At 41.8% G+C, this 21,805-nt stretch overlaps 2 protein-coding genes across 3 annotated transcripts; one reads left to right on the top strand and one right to left on the bottom strand.

Moving 5' to 3' along the window:
• Nucleotides 1–1,026: 1,026 nt before the first annotated feature.
• ucmab (upper zone of growth plate and cartilage matrix associated b) lies at nt 1,027–3,901 on the top strand. The gene is made up of 5 exons (XM_048257592.1): nt 1,027–1,170; nt 1,409–1,483; nt 1,570–1,665; nt 2,974–3,072; nt 3,273–3,901. The coding sequence occupies exons 1-5, from the start codon at nt 1,113–1,115 to the stop codon at nt 3,344–3,346; spliced, it is 402 nt and encodes a 133-aa protein (XP_048113549.1). The 5' UTR covers nt 1,027–1,112; the 3' UTR covers nt 3,347–3,901.
• A 2,252-nt stretch (nt 3,902–6,153) lies between these two features.
• On the bottom strand, nt 6,154–21,802 carry camk1db (calcium/calmodulin-dependent protein kinase 1Db). 2 transcript variants are annotated; one of them, XM_048257849.1, is made up of 11 exons: nt 21,271–21,802; nt 13,259–13,390; nt 12,057–12,131; nt 11,555–11,693; nt 11,329–11,452; nt 9,617–9,692; nt 9,191–9,303; nt 8,960–9,038; nt 7,880–7,967; nt 7,628–7,790; nt 6,154–7,472 (listed from the first exon to the last, which is right to left on the bottom strand). In XM_048257849.1, exons 1-11 carry the CDS (start codon nt 21,366–21,368, stop codon nt 7,336–7,338), a joined length of 1,224 nt encoding a protein of 407 aa, XP_048113806.1. In that variant the 5' UTR covers nt 21,369–21,802; the 3' UTR covers nt 6,154–7,335. The 2 variants fall into 2 exon arrangements, with proteins under 2 accessions (XP_048113806.1, XP_048113807.1); XM_048257850.1 differs by having other exon boundaries at nt 6,154–7,451.
• Nucleotides 21,803–21,805: the final 3 nt, after the last annotated feature.

Below are 21,805 nucleotides of genomic sequence, written 5' to 3'. Positions count from 1 at the left end.
TAAACATAAACCTGCATAGTTTCTATGGACTGCAGCTGGGCTGAGAGAGCTGCCTTGTTGTGGGGGTCCAAAATCAACCTCCTTAAGGGCACAGATTCAACCAAAACGTCCAAATGCTTTCCAACCTCAACGTTAGGTAAACCTGCACCTCAAATGAAATCCCTGGGTGCATGTGATGTATAGGCTAAGCTATTCATATTTATTCCTGGAATCCCATTTAGATAGATCTAACTGAAATTGTAAAGAAAAATATGTAAATATTTATGATTATGTCAAACCACCCAGGTGTTTCCCTGTTTGAAGCTTTAAAATACCTGTTAGGCTACATTACACAATGGATTAATTTGGTCAAATTTGTACTGAGTGATCTGATCTGTAAATTGATGCATTATTCTGAAAATTAAGAGTTGCATTTAAAACTCTTGATGAGCAACAACAAACACAACCCCACAATAGTACCCCATTCAATAGTTCATTCACTGGTGTTTGAGCAAACTGCAAGTGATCCTCATGCTTCATAACAACAGGCTACCTGCCCACTGGACATGTTCAGGAATTCCTCATGGGAGCCAGCTTGCAGTGATGGCAGAGATAGCTTCCTGACATGGAGAGGTCTGTGGAGCACGTGCTGACATGTTTAGGAGATCAGGAGCCATTTTCACTTTCCCTTTCATGAGTTACCGATATGCCTTAATTGTTTGTCCACTATAATTTAGATGAAGGCATGGGAAAGCGTTGTTGTCATTTCAGTATATCTTGACCAGTTAAATGCACATTTGGTAATCACATACAATAAAGTCAACTCTGTTTAAATGTGCATACATTCATTGCTTTTTTGCATTTTACAGTATTACAGCTATCAGATAGCAACCACATTCATGCAATGTCCAAGACTGCTGCTCTTATAGCCTACAGGTGAAACATTGACTTGAATGGTCTCTCATCCCCAGCTGCCCATCTCTTGTTTGTCCATTCCAATTCCTGCTGCTCCTCCCCTTGCAGGATTGCCAGAGCTGACCTCCCAGTCCCAGCTCGTAGGAGTTCTCCCGCACGTCGCAGCTCCATTCACCTTTGTTCTGCAGTCCATCCGCAGCACAGACCCAGCTCTGACAATGTCCTGGACACGTCCAGCGCTGCTGGCTTTACTTGCTGTCCTTGTTGCCTTGACGTGTGAGTATGACCGAGACGGGCGAGAGCTGGGGACAGAGCTCCCCTGGTAGAGTTGGGCAGGGGGTTGGTGCATGTGGAGCTGTTTATTGCGTGACTTAGTGAAGCATGTTTTCACTTTCTTTATGGGCAGATTGAATGTATACAAGATAAACAATGTATGTCCTGCATATTAGAATAATAATGGAATAACTGTTAAAATGTCAGATGTCAATTATCATTGTCTGCGGGACTTTTACAGTGTCCAATGGGGCTCAGCTCAGCAGTTCAGCTGTGTCTGATGATAAGACAGACTACAAGGCAGCTGGCCCTCAAGGTGATAACAGCAGCTTGTTCGCCCTCCTCTAAGCTGTTCCAAAGCCTTATTTTCCAGCCTTCTCATCTACATACTGCTCACCCTAGGTGCAATGAAGAGAATCTTCATGCCTGAGACAGACGCGTTTAACTTTTTCAGACGTCGGAGCAGGAGAGCTGTGAAGTCCCAGGATGAGCTCAATGGTGAGTTGTTTTTTCTTGTCCAGTTTTGGCTGTTCTAGTTGTGGTTTTCTCAGTGAGATTAAATTATATTTTGTCATCAATTCTTATCACTGTGCGTGAATATGGTTTTTCAATCAATTTTGTTCTAAATCCAAAAAGTGTGTATATGTGTGTGACAGAGAGAGAGAGAGAGAGAGAAAGAGGAAGAGAGAGACAACAAGGAGGACATAGAGAGAGAGAGAGAGAGAGAGAGAGAATTAATAAGCTGGAAGAGGAGTTCGGGCTCCACAGGTGCCTTTCCTGCTGGGCTGCTCTGGGCTGAGCCAGTACAAAAGTGCACCAGGGCAGCTCTGCAGGCAGAAGCAGGAGCCTCAGGCCTGCATGGAGCAGAGCAGAGCAGAGCAGCCGGCCCTCCCCTCTCTCGTCCCCTCGCTCTGCTCCATGTCAGGTCAGATTAACACATAACAGAGAATGGATCACATGCCCACTGCACCCTCATTGCTGAGCGCATGACCATGACGGGCCAAATTTACACCTTCTGAACTCATGAAAAGTGACTTAATGAGTTGATTGTTTACATGCGTGATGCCATCCAGTGGTCAGTATGGGAAATGCAATTAAAAAGACAATCACTTGTGGGTGAAATGCAACCACAGCCTATATTTTGACCAGAGAAAGTTGCACATTTAGACAGTGTGACCCACTGTGTGAGCCATAGAAATCTGCACAAATTGCCACAAGGTAGCCAATACAGACCACTAGTTTGGCCAGCATTTGGGAAACGAGGGAGGGGCAGTAGTGGGCATCTGGTTACATAAAGTCTGTTTACCTCAGAGGCTGTGGGCCAGACATCACAGTTTAAGCGTCTGGGCAGGGGAGCACACTCCATAACCATCTACAAGTCGCCTTAGAGTCCCGTGTCTGTTTCATTTGAGGCGAATACCAGAAAATGGTCTGATTTGGATTTTTTTCCATCCTTTACGTAACATCAACACGATGCTTGGGCTTGTATGTAGAACTATGCACATCAGGACATGTTGTTTGGAACTTTGCAGGCAGTCAGAGGTGATCTCTCTGAACTTCTGTGACCTGACCTGTTGTCTAAGAATGTCAGAGATGAATGGCATCAATCTGCATCTACCTCAAGCAAGAAATACATTTGTAACTTTCTTTTCCCATTCAACTCTCTGCTGTCTCATTTGTCTTCACGCGCTCATTTCGATCTGACATGACTGAATCAGTGTGTGTAGTGTGGAAATAGGTGGAGAGCAATCAGTGGGAATTAGACATTGAAATGGCTCTCTGCCTCTTTACCTCTGATTCTTGCAGCTGAGCAGAGGCAGAGGCTGGCAGCAGACGAACGCATGAAGGAGTACCACGAGAACCAGAGAAGCAAGTACGAGAACTACGCAGAGGAGGAAGGGGACGGTAAGCTCTCATAATGTTCTCTCATTTGGATCAATTGAAAAAATAAATAATTTTCAGCACTCACTGTTCTGACTTCTAACAGAGTGTACAGAGAATGGACAAACCTCAGAGCATTGATTATGGACTTGTCCAGATTGGTCCGTCCAAGGTAAGCAGATAAAAGTGATGTAGTAAATGTCCTTTGGCCTTTGACCCTACAGAGCAGGATGAGAGGTCCCGTGAGGGCGGTGAGCAGTACCGAGAATTCCACTATGATGGCATCGATCAATCCTAATACGTCACACCGCCTGATGAATGATCGCCATCACAGCGGAAGGAAACAAGGAGCAGGTGCACACTATAGAGGAGCTAATCTAAACATGGTGCAAAATGATGACACAATCTTAATCCTTACAGCCTTACAAAAAGGATTTAAACGTAACCAGACTTATCAGAACTGAAACTGTACATAATAAGGCTTACAGTGCCACATACGGATCATCTGTATTTCATAGTAGGAGATTGGTGTCTTAAAAACATTAGAAACTACTTCTTGTTTATAGTTTTTATTTGTTATTTTTCAGTGGTGTGTTCTGATTATCTTTAGTTGTTAAGGAACTCATTTTTCCTTTTGCTTTTGTTTTTTCATCATTTCATTTGTTTGGTTTGAAATTGATGGTTATACTACATTGTAAAGATATATCCTGGACCTAGAGGTTGAGACCAAACCTCACTAAATCCATTATATCTATTTTAACTGAAATACAAACCTAACCAGGTGGAAATGTAAGCTACTCAATGTTGTCGTCTGGTATAATGGTTCAAATAAACTCTATAGTCTGAATCCGAACTTGAGGTATTGTTTGACTCTCAATAAACATTAGGTCCCTCAACAAGAATCTAAATTACCCACATCTTACTACTAAATTATCCATATTGTATTAATTCTGGCATGTCTATCAAGCCACTATCAATAAAAAAATCTACTTCCATGTCTGCATAATCTGTGTATGATAATGTGTATGAGGACCTACCTGGACCACCAAGTAACATACACAAGGCATTATGTACTCCATAATAATAAAAGGACTTCTCCTCTGCTTTGCCTTAGGCATTCCTCGTGCCCACTATTCTTGTAGATTGGGCAGCATGTCAGATCAGCTTTATCTAATAACACCTAATATGTTTTTGGAAGTTCTCTTCAGTCAGTTTTTATCTTTATCTTTTTCACTTAACAAAACACAGTAACTTGTGGGAGGCATGTGTGGTCTTCTCTGTCCACAACCTTCCAGACTGGAGGAACGTTGCTAGACAGAACAGTTCTGTGTTCATATCCTGGGATATCAATGAGTGACCCAGCACCTAGCTGCTAAATTCAAAGCCCACATATGAAGGCACAGTAGCCAGCACTGTACGTTAGCCAGTAGAGTTTACAATCACCTCACATTTGGGACTGATCTTTTGCTTCAAAATAGCTGAACATCAGAGGCACATCAACAAATATTCATAGTATAATAGTATACATGTCACAGAAACACAGTTTGATATATGTCAGTTTTATTTTGAAGAAAATATAACCAATTTAATCTTTGGTAGTGGTAAATAGTCAACATGATTGTCCAAAGCATTGTTATGACCACATAACAACAGCACTAATTTAGCACTCTACTACACTGCAGGATGTACAGGGGTGTGTTAATTGATTAGTATAGGTCACTTACCACCTGGACAGTTAGTAAAGACAGGAACATTGAGTTAATCCATTTTAATTGGCACCTGATTTACCACAATGGCAATCATTTAAACACAAAGGCAAGCTTTCAAATAGAGCCCCATACTTTACCACACAATACACTAGGACTGATGGGGCACTGGAATGACATTATTGGTTTGTGCAAATACATTTCTTTGCTGGTCATAAAGATGACAGGGGTCAGGTATTCAAAGACTTGAGATAAATATGAGGGAAGGTTAGAGGAAGGATTAGAGGCAGTTAGTGCTGGGAACTCAGATGGCTACAAGCAGCAAATACGACAGTTGGAATGATAATCACAACATCAAAAAAATGGGCAACAAAATAATGTTTTTAAATGTGTTAAATATTTGACTCAGGTGTCTAAACAGTATTGAACATATATTGACAGTCAATCAACTGGGAATGGAATCCGGTATGACTCCTGATCAAGTAATTTATGAAAAAAAAAATGAAGGAAAAGGCATTTACCAGAGGGTAAATAAAAACATAAAATACTGTAGAATTACTGGAGATAGATTACTCTCCTCTTGTTGACGAATGTGATGTCTAAAATTTGATGGATTCTGATCAGCTGTCAGCTTTTAATCGCTCCAGAAAATGCTCTGAAAGATATCCCCAACAATAGAATTCCTCATGTTGTTATCTTTATAGTGGGTGTTGTCTTTATATTAGCTGCGATACTTTTTTGACATTATTATTATAGTTGTTGTTCTTGGTGTGAATGGCCCTTAACTCTTTTTAATAAGAGTTAGAAATATTTATTTATAATAGCTACATTCGTTTTTTTATTATTAATTGTGTGCACTTTACTGGCTATTGGATTTATATTAAAAGGTATAGCTTCTTCCTACCACTTTACTGGTATTGGGTTTAATATGAAATGGTATAGCTATAGATATTTATCAAAGCACATTATAGATTGTTTGTGCAAAATAACCTGATTACACTTGTTACAACGACTCTTTAAACGATCTACACCCTCACTAATAAATACCAGCTATTTAAAAATACATTTAACTGAACCATTTAACAGATACCACTGATTCCAAAGACGTGAGCCTCTCAAAGAACACAAGTATACATGGCCCATTATACAATCAAAACCATTGGCTTGGGTAACTTGAATGATTTAAAGCTATAGTTGGCAAGATTTTTTTGATTCACTGAAACCGACACTATGCTCCGACAGAACAACATAAATCAGCCGGTTTTAGAAAAAAACCCGCACTTCTACCTCCACCTAGAGCCTGTTATTTGTTTTGCAAAAATCCACAGCTCCCGGTTCTTCGGTCCAATCAGAGCAGGGCTTTGTGAGATCTGACTGTCAATCACAGTCTGGTGTGCACTGACGAGCACAAACTCGATGAGAGGGTGCTCGTGGTAGTGGGGGAGGGGCATGAGATTTGTAAACATTTAACATTTTGGCTAAGTCCCCTAAATCTGTCAGACTTGCCAACTGCAGCTTTAAGTCCTATGACGCCTGTAGTTAAAAGAAAGTTGATGTCCTGTACTGTAATCTAACGTTTTGTTAAAATCAAATGAATGTCTAATAGTAGGTGTTGAATATAAGTCCACAGTACTACGTGACATACTGTACCTTAGTCATTATGTAAACGAATGTCTATTGAAAAGTTACTCTATCATTAAAAGTTTTGCCTTGCCTTTTACTTGGCTGACAAATAAAAAAAAACCTCAATCAAATTTAGTGGATGTGAACTAATCAAATTCCTGAGTGCGTATATGGGATTAAAATATAATAATGCCAAGTTATTTAAGACCAAAGAACAAATAATATATGATGTGTTATATAAAGCACAATAATATCCTCACCCTCACAAAGCAACAGAAAATACTACAGATTTACAAAACATCTAACAGAAAACCGTCAACAGTGAAACTTCACCCTCAGTTTCAAACAAAAGCATTATCCAAACCAAGTAAAGCATAGTAGCTTCACACCAGGTATATTGAATGTCATATGTTGAACAACAACACATTATTTAAATGCTGAAAATGTACATTTCCTCAAATATTTTATGTTTTTGTTCACAATTAACTGGACCCAGCAAATGCATGATGTAAATGCACATCCTGTAGATACCAGTGAATGCAATGACTGCTACAGATGTATGTCTGAAGTCTAAACTGTAGAATGCTTATTGAACTGTCCAGTTTCCTGTTGTAACAAGGACGATGAGTCTCACAGCAGCTTTAGTTACACTCAAATGGATATCCCACTGTATGGTTAGCCTCTGAAATGTGCAAGACCAGCCACCTCTGATACACCCTCCATGGGCCCATCAGACAGACTGGAGTTAAGGCCAACTCTGTAAGGGGTCAACTGCTACACCACTCACCTCCACGCTGCAGGACGTTCCAAATCTGGGCCCCGCAGACAAACAACATCCCCCTTCCTCCACAAACCTGGAGCCTCAGCAGAAAGAGAGGGAACTGGGGAGATAGAGGGCTGAGCCTGACATTGTTTACACGGTCAAGGCCTCCCCCCTACTCTCCCCGGGGGTCTGCTGTCATTTGCTGCCGGTGTGAATGGTGGTGACGGTTGAGGGTCTTGTCCGGCGGGGTTCGGCTGAGCTTGTGGAGCTGGTCGACTCAATGCTGCAGGCTGCTGGTGTGGCTGGCGCAGCTGAAACCACATTTACCAAGACTGGTAAAAACAATTTGGATGTGTATACAACCAAAGACTTCATATTGTTGCTTTGTGATTTTTTTTTTTTTCATAATTTAGGTTAAAATCATCAAGCACTGTGACCGCCTGACCTGGATTCATAAATGTCAAAGAAATAGGTTGAAAAAAATTACATTCATTGTGGATCACTGGCGCGCAGTCCACAGATTGGCTCTTAAGCGGCATGGAGGGGTGACTGTCCAGCCGGGGTGAGGTGGCGTCCACGCTGCTATTCAGACTACTGCTCAGTTGCAAGCGGCGCATGTGGCGGATCACCGCTGTGGCGTTGAAGGCTTGCTGTGGTGCAGAGCAAGGAGTCAAGACACAAGCAAACACACAAAAAGTACACACATCTCTGGAGAGGAAAGTGAGAGCCAAAAACGTACCCTCCATTTGCTTTTTGCAAAATTTTTCTTAATCTGTCGACTGACAGATTCATGGATGTTCTTGGAAAGTGCAGTGTCTCCAGCTATCCTAAATAACAAATAGAAATCTCAGTATTTTACAGTTTATGAGTTAACAATTTAAAAATAGAGTAACTACCTACATGGTGTAACATAAATAACAATTTAAAATGAGAGATTAATGGCATGAATTTGACTCATGTGTGCTAAATTGATGACATGAATTTTGTCATGTGTGCTAAAACACAAACTGTCTCCCGAAAAAGTCTCCTGCCAAGTGAGTTATATCACATTAATGTTCAATAATGGTCACGAGTAGTGATTAGAGAGATAATTACAGATATTGGAAATTTATGAGTATTATCCAACTCATAGCTCAGAATTTCACCATATATGCTAAGATCTTGGTTGTATAGAGTTAGGAATGGAATTTTGGGTACGTCTTCATGATCCTCAAACCTTTCTGACCATTTCAGGTACATTTTGTAGCATTTTTGAGCATTCCAGTCCAGAACTATGACAAACTATCTTGCTCCGCCATGTATGATCTTTGGTATTGTCCATATAGGGTAAAACCCCTAGTATCCCAATATCTACGTATGGTCCATATAGGGTACAACCCCTAGTATCCCAATATCTACGTATGGTCCATATAGGGTACAACCCCTAGTATCTCAGTGTCTAGGTATGGTCCATATAGAGTACAACCCCAAGTATCTAGAGTCTACGTATGGCCCATATAGGGTAAAACCCCTAGTATCTCTGTGTCTATGTATGGCCCATATAGGGTAAAACCCCTAGTATCTCTGTGTCTACGTATGGCCCATATAGGGTACAACCCCTAGTATCCCAATATCTACGTATGGCCCATATAGGGTACAAGCCCTAGTATCTCAGTGTCTTCGTATGGTCCATATAGAGTACAACCCCTAGTATCTCAGTGTCTATGTATGGTCCATATAGGGTACAAGCCCTAGTATCTTAGTGTCTACGTATGGTGCATATAGGGTACAAGCCCAGTTGGCTGTAGGTCACTGAACAGTACTCAGCACTGTAACTCACCATGGATGCTGCAGAGCCTCTTCACATGTTAATCGCTTCTCTGGATCTTTCTGCATCAGATTGCTGATAAAATCTTTAGCTGCAAGACATGCAAGGGTTACCCAGAATTCAGAATACAGCATCCACATTCAAACACACACACCCACATACCAACAAACACTCATGCACACACAAACCTATTAATACACACATAATACACAAACACACAAATACACACACAGAAAAGCTTACCTGAATCTGATATATCATCCCAGTATGGTGCATCAAACTCATATTCTGCCTTTAAAATCTGCTCAAAGAGCTTAGAGTCATTCTCATCATAAAATGGAGGATATCCACACAATCTTAAATGAAAAATGAGAAAAAAGATGTATGATTATGTCTTTCTTTACACTTGCGCATGTTCAATTTATGTAATAATATTATGCTTATCGAAGGGAGATCATGATTGCAATCATTTTGAGTCATATTTTGTTTAAAAGTCGTATTGGCTGGTGGCTCTGCAGACACAACACGCATATGTGGTAGTATAAGGTGGTAGTCCTAAACAAATGTGCAACGGTAACAGTGATGACAGGCTTGGCAGGCGTGTCAGACTGGGAACCACGGAGCTGAGGATTGGGCTACAGATGACAGATGTACGCAGTGGTCACTCACAAAATATATGCGATGACTCCAATAGACCAGCAGTCCACTGCTTTCCCATAGGGTTTCTGGGCCAGAACCTCAGGTGCTAGGACACGAAATGGAGAAAAGAGTCTTTGGAAAAACAAACCACTTAACAGCAACATGGATGGAATTCTCTGACCATCAAATCTATATGCAACCCAAGCCCATGTTCTTCAAATTCTATATGCAAAAAAAAAAACAATGAATTACTACTTTATTAAATGTCAGCACTTTCACAAATGATGAGGATAACAAGCCTTGGATAACCAGCAATGTCAATAACAAGCCTTGGATAACCAGCAATATCAAGACCCTTCTTAATAGGAAAAAGATGGCGTCCAGAGAGGGGGACATGGCAGAGCTGTGGCGTGTGCAAGGGGAACTCAAAATCAAGCTGAAGGAGGCTAAGGAGGACTACAGAAGGAAGGTGGAACAGAAGTTGCAGGAAAACAACATGAAGGAGGCATGGGACGGCATGAAAGGCCTGAAGAAGAGCAGCAGCTCTGTAGAGGGGGACCTGGACAGGGCGAACCAGTTGAACCACTTCTACAACAGGTTTGACTGCCCTGCTCCAGCTCCAGACTCAGACGCACGCAGACTCAGGCACTGCACTTGTTTGCGTGCCCTATCCTCACCTCCCAGCCTCCCAGTCTCTCCAGCTCTGCATCCTGATGACACCCAACGACCTAAACCATCACCACCTCACGCCCAATGACCTAAAACCAACACCACCTCACGCCCTGCCCCCCGCCTGACGCCTCCTTGCCTGACAGGGACATCAAGGAGGTGGTCATCCCCAAGCCCCCACCCCCACACCCCCTCAATACCAGTGCAATACTCACCTCCACCATCACAGGCTATCGTACCCCCACCATCACTGGATATTGCACCCCTTCCCCACGCGGCGATCACAAACAATGAGGCGACAACAACCTCAGTCAACACCCATCAGACACACAGATCCCAGATCCACCCCTCCCCCTCCCCTCCCCTTACACCCCCCCATCATCACAGGAAAACAAGTGAGCGTTAAACTAAAGAAACTGAACACAAGAAAGGCAGCGGGGCCTGACAGACTGTGTCCAAGGCTACTCAAGGCCTGTGCTGCTGAGCTGGGGGAGCCACTGAAGCACATCTTCAATCTAAGTCTACGCCTTGGACAAGTTCCAACACTGTGGAAGACATCATGTCTCACCCCTGTCCCTAAAAAGCCACATCCTAGTAAGCTTAATGACTACAGACCTGTCGCTCTAACATCACATGTGATGAAGACAATGGAGCAACTCGTCTTAGGTATGCTCAGACCCAAGGTACGCCATGCACTAGACCCATTACAGTTTGCATACCAGGAGAAAGTGGGCGTGGACGATGCCATCACTTATCTTCTACACAGTACACATTCTCACCTGGACAAGGGGAAAAGTGCTTTGAGAATCATGTTCTTTGATTTCTCAAGTGCTTTTAACACCATCCAACCCCTCAGACTGGGAGACAAGCTCTTGCAGATGGGTGTGGACGCTCACCTGGTAACCTGGATCACAGATTACCTGATGGAGACTTCGCTCACTGCCTTGCACAACAGACAGACTGAGAAAGTCATTCAATGCATCACTTAAGGGAAGAGGATCTATCTATCTATCTATCTAGGATCAATGTCCACACGTGAGCAGGGGTTGATCTTAATTCTCACACGGCCTTACCAACATATCCTGGAGTCCCACACGCAGTTGACATGACATCTGCGCTCTCAATCTTAGACAGGCCAAAATCACTGATCATGATCTTGGACTCATCTTCATCACTGAAGTATAACAGGTTCTCTGGCTGCAAAGAGAAAGAAAAACATGGAGGTTGCTTACTTCCTTGGCCACGCAAGGAAGGGGAGAGGTAAGGCAGGTCCAACACCATCCTTTGGCAGGGAATTACCTTGAGATCTCGGTGGACTATGCCCATTTCATGGAGGTAGTTAACGGCATTCAAGACCTGCTTGATTAATATGCTGGCATCCTGCTCTGTGTAGAATCCCCTCTCAACAATACGATCAAAGAGCTCCCCCCCAGACACTCTGGGGAAAGACAGAGAGGCCTTGGTTTAGTCTTTTACCTCCCAAAAGTAATCACTGATTTTTGAGAAAACAACAGCATGTTTTTAGAAATCTATGTGAAACAATGACAAAACGGTTTCAAAAGAGGAACATACAAAAAACGACTTTCATTTCACAGTTCCAGTTGCGGTAATATGGGTCATATTTCATATGGCCTATGGTTTTGGTTTTGAATGGAACAAGAATAAAGACAAATAAAAAAAGTTAGAAATAAACATTTGGAGACTATTAGTGTTGGAGTATTTGATTTAGCACTGATGGAATCTGGCTGTATTTATAGGATGAGTGAAATAAATACCATAAAGAGTTTAATTAAATACTTACAGCTGCATGATGAGGTACAAATGATGTGAACTTTCATAGATATCTTCCAAGGCAACAATGTTCTCATGCTTTATCCTAGAAGTAAAAAAAAAAAATTGATTTATTTCTATAGCAAACTCTGAACATGATGCACAAGGTAGTAATTCGACAAACTTCGCACTACCAAAAGTAGGCAAAAGCCATAACTTCCTATCTTTTATTTTCACTTCTACTATTCCAGTGTAATAGCAACTGAAGCAGACACTAACTAGAGGTCAGCCTTCATCATGAACTCAACTTTGAAACATAACCTTGCTTCCTGAATCTCAAGATAGAGAGTATAATGTCCTTATCCTGATAATTTGCAGTCCTGTTCTGGTGGGGTTAGATTTTGTTCCTCTAATTTCACACACCTTATTCGTACAAATGTTCTCTTCTCTCTACTGACTGCCAAATGATTCCTAGAAACTGCCAAGAGGACATTATGCAGTTATGAGTTGAAATACTACCTGGCAGGCATGATATTGTCATCGCCATGACACAAACAAGGCCTCTATTATTTATTAGCCTGTGCTGCGGTCCTGCAATACCAATCCTCACCGCTAGGTGCTGCTACTCATCTCACTCTCACTGCTGAACCAGTGAGGCTCAAGCAGTATCACTCCTCACGTCTCCCTTTCTCTCTCTCTCCCACTCTCTGAAATCCTTTCTTTCACCATGGCAACGGTGGGGGCGTTGAATGACCATGCGTGAGTGTGGCGTGCGGCAGACTGAGGTGGGGAGACCGAGGCGCTGCGTCCGAGGGCGGACGATTGTGTGAAGGAGCCTCCGAGCCTCTCGGCGATCGCCTGATGGAATCAGATGGCTCGAGAGTGACAGGTGTGATGAGGGGGCAGAGGATGCGAAAATGCGTCACAGGGACCTTTATCATACCCACCACCAAAAGGAAAGAGTGGCACGACCACAGCACCCTCATTATAACAGCAGAACGCCACAGAGAAAGGAAAACTAGCCTTTGGTAAACCTTTTGATAGCCCCTTTTTTAAAGACGCATGTTAGATTGATAGTCTGGGGATTTCCTTTCCTTTTATAATTTTCTTAACAAACATGTGCAAAACTCTATAGGCATAGCAACAAGCTGAGCAGAGCAGATGCAGAACAACACTTGTCTTTCAACTTGCAGAGAATGGGCGGTGTTGTTTCTGTTCAGTGCATGCACCTACTTCCTGAGCACGGCTATTTCATTTTCAATGCTGCTCTCCTTCCCCCTCAACGCCTTCTTGGGGATACACTTCACCGCAAACCTCTTCCCTGTAGCCTTCTCCTTGGCAAGGACTACTTCAGAGAACGCCCCGCTGCAAGAGAGAGAGCGAGAGATGACTAATGGTTGCATAAAAATATGCATTGTTATTAAATGTTATACAACCAAATTCCCATAGGCTACAATACAGACAAGAGATTCATCAAGCAAACCTCTTGAAGCACACTACACAGTGTATAGACAACTAGTTTGGCATCAACTTCAAATTAGTTTTTGATGGCATATGGTTATGCAAAGGACAGATAAACACGTCAGACATTCCCACAAGCCATACAGGACATGCACATTATAGTAGGCCTATGTTCCTGGTCGGAACACCACATGGAAAAAGTAAACTTTCAAACTCAAAGTAGGGCATTGCCAACTATATTGCCATATGACAGGCGTTAGCACGTCAGCAGACGTGTGTCCGTGTCAACTGGGCTGTTAATTGTGTTTGCAAACATTATGCCTTTTAGGCAGTTAGCCTGCTACTTTTACACCAAAACTCCCTAGTGCAGCTTAACCTCCATGACAGACTCATGAATACCAAAGAGTGCTATTTGTACCCTGTTGCTGACAAAATATCTGCCATCCAAACAGAAATTCTCAGATGTTTTAATCCATGTGGGTGACCAATGTAATGACAATGTATAACACTCAGACATTATAATCATCTTACTGACACAGCCAAAATACATTTGAACAGATACATGTCTGATGTTGTTCTTGAGCTGCCATCTTTCTCTTCAACACACCCTCTCATTTCCTTCCTCTTCTCTTACCTCATTCAATATTTCAAACTAAAATAGAAAATGGACATCCACTATACACTTCACTAAATATATTGTGGTAAACACTCTCACTCTAAAGTGGCACGTTTGTAATGGAAACACTATGTGTTTAAGCATCTTAAACAATAAACACAAACATGCAACACATCCTCTCTTTCTTGCTCTCTCTTTCTCTTACACAAATAGTGGCTGGGCCATTTATGTTTTTTGGCACTGGAAGGGATGCCCATTATGCCGACTGGGAGTAATCAGCTCTTGGCAGCAGGCTTGCCAATCAGATGCCGTCTGCCAGCTAAGCTCTAACTGGTCCCTAGAAATCCCTGCTAAGCCCTTTGACCACAGATCCATATGGTAAGGGGGATGACCCCTGAATGAGGACAACCACACTGGTATCAGCAACACCCCCTACAGACAACAAACTACCTTTCAACAGCTTTGGGTTAAGTTTCTGTGCCCTTGACGTGCCAGTTCTTAAAGGATCAATATGTATTTGTATCAGGTTGTCCTTTAACAGCAGGACAGCTAGAAAAGAGGAGGGTAGTCACTGTGTGTGCATTCCCCGTGTTGGGAATGGGGGATATGAATGGATGTAAAATCGATAACTCTACATAGTTCATCACACAAGACCCAAGTATTCAGGTGAGTTCAGCTCTACTGGTACAACCAGTTGGCCACACCTCTTTCTGCCCTGCTGTTTTAATCTGAGATTAAGTATGCATAACTAATCATAACCCAGATAAAGGCCCTTGGATTTTCAGTAAAGAAAATACAATATTATAGCTCATCCGTTGGGTGCTACTAAGCTATATACTGTACATTATTAAAGAGGATACAGTGATTTATCATTTAAATTGACCAACATAGGCTACAACTTTCAATAATTGTCTGAAGTAAATACAGTTTTATTTATGGCATTGCACAGTGTCAATGCTATTCTGTATTCACCCTGTTGTTTATATACAAATTTTATGACTACAGCTGTATTGAGAAACGTTCCTCCTGTTTACATTCTGCGAGCCTTTTAAGAGTTGTGCACATTTCTACCCCGTCACTGACCCCAGTTAACTCCTTGCCTTGTCCACACTGAACTTTGATGTCAGACAGCCATCCATTCATCATGCAATCAGGATACATAAACATATTAGGTAAACTGAAGAAAGCCTGGCCTCCAAAGCTCTTGTTTCCTGCATGAGATTGGTCAGCAGGATCTGGTATCCCTTGGCAATGCACACACAGACGCCGGCTCCTATTATTTGCTTCTGGCTACAGCAGAGATGAAACAATTAGAACCACAGGAAGCCTTGATGCTCCCCAGGTGCATGTTTGTCACTTTGAGGAGAAGTGTGAAAGCACAGCCACCTGCATAGGTCACAGCTCCAATGGACACATGCAACTGTGCTTTACAGACACACAATGAAACCGCCTCGGTGGTCTTACCAATGCACTCTGTATATAGAGAAACATGAAAAAAGCCAGCACCAGTGAAATGTTGCCTTGCGGGAGAGGTTCCAGATCTCACACAGCTCCCTCAGGGATGCCCAGAGCAGCCAGCTCTGTGCTTAAATGCACTGGAATAATGCCCTCATGATTCAGATCTAAACTAACTTGAAACCCTTTAATGGAAAAAGAGTTTTGTTCTAGAACTCTAGAACAGTGCTTCAATCATAAAACCTGAAAACCAAAGTAATTATTAACATCAATAACACAAAGAAGGTAATATTATACAAAAGCCTTTTACTGTCTGTGGATGTGTGATAATAGGAATAGAATGAGGGGTTCCACATGTGATATTTGAGGATTACTGGCAGAAGTTGTTTCTGAATGATGTCATGAGTTCAAATGGAATAAGCTTGACTAGGCATTGGACTTTGGAGTGTATACAGATGATGCCATGATAACAAGCAGCCAGGTTGTTACTGGAGTCTGGAATATTCCCTTGGATACTGGGGGGTCTTGGGGTCAAGAAGTCTGAGAATTTCTGCTCTAGAATAGGGGTGCAACAATTCACAGATTAATCCGTTAGTTGTCGACTAAATTAAATCACCAACTATTTTGCTAATCAGTTAAAAGGTAATTTTTAAGACTTTTTTATCTGATTATATCTTAAACTTAAATATTTTCAACTTTACTTTACTCTGCTGTGACAGTAAACTGAACATCTTTGGCATGTGGTCAAAATGAGGCTTTTGATGGCAATCTTGGGCTTTGGGACACAAAGATCATTTTGACAATCAAATCAATTCTATTATGAATCTGTAGAAAATAATCTACAGATTAGTTCATTGCAGCTCTACCCTGGAGCTTTCTAACACTGGTTCAGACATTACTTACTACAGCATTGTAATGCAAATATAAGATCACTTCTAATCTAAAACAGACACTGAAATGAATGGAGACAGTGCAGAAGAAGGCCAAAAGGCACGTACAGTAATCAGTTCATTCAAAACTGTAACAGGATGTTCATTTGCATCAACTATGGCTCAGATGACAGCACGGCCTGAAACCACCACGCTCTGCAGCCTGCCACGTTTACTCTGCACACACACCATGCTGCAGGTTCACTCAAACAAGGAAAGGGGAAACCTTAGGGAAACAGTGACGGCACTCAAAACTATCAAGAAAGATGAGCAGGTGGGGAAAACCCTCTCTTAATTCCACACTGCTAATAATGAAGCTAGCAGCAAAGAAATCAGGACTCCTGCACACACACATACACTCACACACAGGCACATATGCACACAGACCTCACTGGGAGAGATACTGCAGTGCAATTACTGGATTAATGACGAGGCACAAGTGACTCCTACACTAACTTAGACAGACATAGGAACCAAGGCACATTTACGTCGAGCATTAAGGGGATCACCGCAGCTTAAACTAAATTTGTCATAAGATTAAAACAAACTGTAATTGCCATTGCTACGGCAGAAATAAAATAACTTCTTTCTCCAAAAATAACCTTAGAAGAGGATAAAGGTGAGCACATAAGTTAATTCCAAGCGCTGTATGCATCAATTGGTTCTAGGTGCAAATGATATCAAATAATACTTTATAACAATGTACTCACTCGGCTATAAAACAGGTGCACTGTCTATAACCTCGATAAGTGGACAGTCATGCACAGTAAATATGACCAGAGACCCTGTCGAACTTAAAATTAGACTGAGCTAAGCTACACTAGTTTGTTGAATTATACCTCTTTGGACGATATATTAATACCAAATTTGCATTAAAATCGAAGTCTAATAAGAAAATGATTCAATGGAGCCAGTGGATTAACTCCTTATGAACAAGGCTTTTAAGGTGCCCTGACATACAAATCCCACAGCTGTTACGTACGGTGTCCTAAAAACCTTATGTATGGGCCTTGCATATCCCACAACTGCTCAATGCTCCCAATGCATACATTACACAACGGATGGAAATGTACACATTCACATTTTCTTTAGCAGAAGATTCATGAATGTGCTTAACATATGCAAAGAGTTGAATAGAAACCCATGTATTGCTTATGATGTCCTCATTGTGTAGGATCCTTATTGATCTTTACCACCATAGGCCCTGCGGATGAAAAAAATTATGGCTGATTTCATGAACACTCACGACTCCCCCATATTTCTTCTTATATCAATACTGTCGTTGTGGAAAGAGCCACTTGCTTTAAGTAGAGTAGTTTTTGCTATTCACACAGGTGCAGAGAAATCACTCTGAATTACCTTGAGTGACCTGCATTGGAGGCTCTTGTGTAACCTACTGGACTGGCAAAGCTAATCCTATAGCTTGCTTTAAGTTCATGTGGACACTTCCTGTACTAAACTGCACTGGCTCATTATGCCACGGCAACCACTATATCCTGTCAACACTCCGTGCCAACTCACAACAGTCTGGGAACGATGGTTTGAACATAGGCTCTTCCAATGCATTTAGGTTTAACTTGCGTGTGTTTCTGTGTTCCTATGAGAAATGGAATCCATTTAATCTTTCCAAGTCGATAAAGCATAAAAAGGACTGTGATTTGTGTATTTATTCTTTTGCTATGCAGGTTTACCTGATGTCATCCTAAAATAACTCACTTTACTGGATTTCACTGTTATACTATATGTTATATCAAATTCACAACAGCTGGAAGGATTAGCACAACAGACTGTTGAATTCTTCTATGGACTTTGGGTGGCACAGTATTTAGATCTGCCAGAACATGTCCATATTTTGGCTTGTTTCCCTGTACCTTGTATACAGTTGTCCAGAGACTGGACGTCACAGACACATATAGTCTGTTCAGAGATCGCGTGACAGTTAACAATTCCCATTCTGCATCACAAACCAATGTAAATAGCCCATATCATTAACCTTTACAGGTGTGCTGCGCCATGCAAATTATGGTGATAAATGACATGAGGAACACCTGCTAGTTTGCATCAATAAACATAATTTAATGTTATATCTAGATGTAGTCAACACGCAGTAGCCTACACACCTCAGTAGTTCTGTTGCGAGACTGCCAAGCACGGTCAAGTTGCCATATACAGCTACACTCTTCAAATGTGTTGGTCCCTATCTGGACATACAGATGCGTTAACAGCAATACAAGTTGTGTTGTTTCAACACGTTTGTTTTAAGGGTGTACCTATACATTATACATGTCAGAACTGTAGCCAGTTTTCCATGCAATCTGTTTCATCTTACCATATTTCTGAACAAGATGAAACACTGGTCAACAGTCAACAGGCAGGAGCCAAAACCCACAACACCCCTACCAAGAGCTTCAGGATACCAAATGTTTACTCTTTCTGTTCCACTGTCAAGATGTCATTCCTACAATATGGAGAAAATAAGACATTGACTGTTACTGTAAGACCTATACAATTGACACATGCCAAGAGGGCCTGCTGGGCATCAAGGATAGGTTCTCAGGGTAAGGATCAGGGAGAGCTAATGTATACACTAAAAAGAACCAGAGGTCACTAATGACTAAGGGACATGTCTTCCCAACAGATACAATGACAAGGACTGTAGAGGAGGGTACTCATTTGTTAACTGAAAAAAACAAAAAAATGATGAACAGATGGAAGACAAGCTGGCACAGAAAAGAGAAAAGAAAAGAGTGAAGAGAAAAGAGTGCCGTGCGGATGAGAGTAAGAGTAACGGATTAGAACCTCTTAATTGGGCTTGGAGAGCAGGGTAGCTACTGACTACACATAATGGCCATCTTAATTAATGAGAGAAAGCAAGAAATATCAGATACCCTGGGGCTTGGAAATAATGATTAGGTCCAGCAGCTCCAAGATGAAGAACAAAGCCCTGTACATTTCACCAGCATGAACGAGCACTAAAGATACAGTGACAAAGACTGAGCAGAGCCCACTGGTAATCCGGTATCAGAGGGAGCATCAGTGCTGAAATTAATCTAAGCATCAACTTCTTCCACAGCGCATTTAATCCTCAACCAGAGCAGCGTGAAGCACTGTGGACCAGCAAGATGCCTCTTCCCAGACATGAAGCACAAACCTTCCCTGCAGTGGGGGATCACTACGGAGCATCAGTGGGGTCTGACGTTTACACAGCAGGCCTGAGAGACCTGGCATGAGCATGTTAGAATTCGATGCTCAAAATACATCAGTAAAAAAGGACTTCTGAGACATAATGTCATGTCTCTATTACATGTCATTATATGAAAGACTTTAGGACTGACTTAAGACAGAACACACACACACTGTAATAAATAGAGGCAATTCAGAAGTAGGTTAAACCTAATTCAAATCCATTGAATATAAAAATATAAATGCCAATTGAACAATAAAGATCATTTTACTTTGTTGTCATTTACTGCATCTTGGTAACATATTTTTGTAAACGGTGTAGTAGTCAGGTCGCCCTCGGTCGTCAGGTTGTGGTTGCCCTCAAAGTGAGCCGTTATGCGCTCACTCTCATTCTCATGCACTCTGGAACAGGTCTCATGTCAAGCAGCACTAAGTGTGGACTGAAATAAACTCTCAGGAATTTGTCTGCAGCCCAGCCAAAGAAAGACTATTCTGAAGCCGGTGAGCTGCCGCATCGGTCATAAACATGATGAGTAATGCCTTTGAAATATGTCCTAAACTTCAGACATTAAACTGTCAGCACGAGATCTCACAGCGCACCCACAAATAAAAAATGAGGTTTTAGCACACTGAGTGCATTTCAGAACGGCAAGGACCAACATTCCTCAAGCTTTAATAACATTTAGGCTGATACCTGATCCAAAGGTAAATATACTATTCAAAGTTAAAGCTCATTGCTGGAAACCAGATGAACAGTGTGTTTTAAACCTCCAGTAGTGGTGCCCGAACTTTTTCTTCCGAGGGCCCGCTCACTATGCCTGGCTCTAAGAGAGGGCCAGAGACTCAGAGTACATTAGTAACCATAAATAGCTGTGCTGTGAACAACAGCAGTCTACCTTAGTTGAATATTCCATTACATTTAATAGGCTACTGCAATTTATTAATTGGAGTCCAGTACAATGTCAAGGCCCACTTAAGGATATAGATGCAGTCTACTTGGGATGGGATTGATTTGCTATAGAAACACCTATGCCACTATGAATCACCACTGCATTGAACACAGAACATTCTTTTGACTGGAACATTTGAAGTAGTAGACCTAGACTATAACTACTGCTTTGTTATGTGAGTATCAGCTGCATGGCTTATCTGGCTGGAAATCTCAGGCCATGTAGGCACACACCAAATAAAGACTATAGACAATTTTACTAATGCTTCACTATATTGCCTATATCTTGGTAATGTCAGCATGGATCCATCCTAACGTGGTAGATCACAATGGGTGTAATGCTCCTGTTCTTAGACCTGAAGCATTCACCTTTTAAAACAAGAACAATTAGGGTATTGCAAACTTTCAGTTTCTATAGTCGTTCCGTTCCGTCACATCAGAGGGTTAGACCACTAGTGAATTTTAAGAAACAATTGTCTATTTAAAAAAAATAAAAAAAACGTGGATTTGGTGGTCGTCACAGACATAGCTTAACGTTTGTGTGGCTCCATCTGGTTTACAAACTTATATCAGGAACACGAATTTTATTAGACATTCATTCAGATAATCACAAAACGATAAATAGGATACAGTGACTTAGAAAGTTACTCACGTGCCAAGGGTCTCCTTGAACTCGAATGTATCGTGGATGTCATTGACCCGCTTTTTCCAAGATCCATTCACAGGTTCTTGGTCCACCCTGGCCATCATTGAACCAGGGAATCCAATCTGCTAGAGCACGATCAAATTTTGGCACTCCTAGCGCTTCACTGACAGTTACAATGACTGAATGTAATTCTTTCCTTCTCTTCGGTGTTTTCCCAGTCTGTTTCAACTGTGCTTGTGTGATGCCTGAAGAAGTGCCTTTCACCTTGCTCAGCTAAAGGGGTTCGCCCAGTCGCGCGCACACGGTATCTTACTAATCTGCTCTAGGCAAATTGACCGAGGTGCCCTCTGAGTGGTCACGTTCACCGAGGTAGACTACCTTATTGTCTGAATAATGATGTTAAAGACAGCCTTCATCTTCGTACCGACGCCTTCTGAACACTCATGAGCTACACAACGATGGTTGTGAATGTTAAGTAAAGCGGAAGCGTCAGCTACACCTCCTCTTGTTGAGCGCGACTACCTGACCAGTAGTTCTAGCC

This window comes from Alosa alosa, chromosome 11, assembly GCF_017589495.1.
Source record: "Alosa alosa isolate M-15738 ecotype Scorff River chromosome 11, AALO_Geno_1.1, whole genome shotgun sequence".
NCBI classification, from domain to species: Eukaryota; Metazoa; Chordata; class Actinopteri; order Clupeiformes; family Clupeidae; genus Alosa; species Alosa alosa.
Note: the sequence above shows the minus strand (reverse complement) of the source record. Positions and strands in the feature narration are given on the sequence as shown.

Excerpts from the sequence above, each read along its gene's own strand:
- ucmab (XM_048257592.1), top strand. The coding sequence starts at position 1,113 with ATGTCCTGGACACGTCCAGCGCTGCTGGCTTTACTTGCTGTCCTTGTT. Across the intron at positions 1,171-1,408 it reads TGTCCTTGTTGCCTTGACGT|TGTCCAATGGGGCTCAGCTC; the intron begins GTGAGTATGACC and ends GGACTTTTACAG. Across the intron at positions 3,073-3,272 it reads CGCAGAGGAGGAAGGGGACG|AGCAGGATGAGAGGTCCCGT; the intron begins GTAAGCTCTCAT and ends TTGACCCTACAG.
- camk1db (XM_048257849.1), bottom strand. The coding sequence starts at position 21,368 with ATGATGGCCAGGGTGGACCAAGAACCTGTGAATGGATCTTGGAAAAAG. Across the intron at positions 11,453-11,554 it reads TAGTCCACCGAGATCTCAAG|CCAGAGAACCTGTTATACTT; the intron begins GTAATTCCCTGC and ends TTCTCTTTGCAG. Across the intron at positions 9,304-9,616 it reads GGAGTCATCGCATATATTTT|ATTGTGTGGATATCCTCCAT; the intron begins GTGAGTGACCAC and ends TTTTCATTTAAG.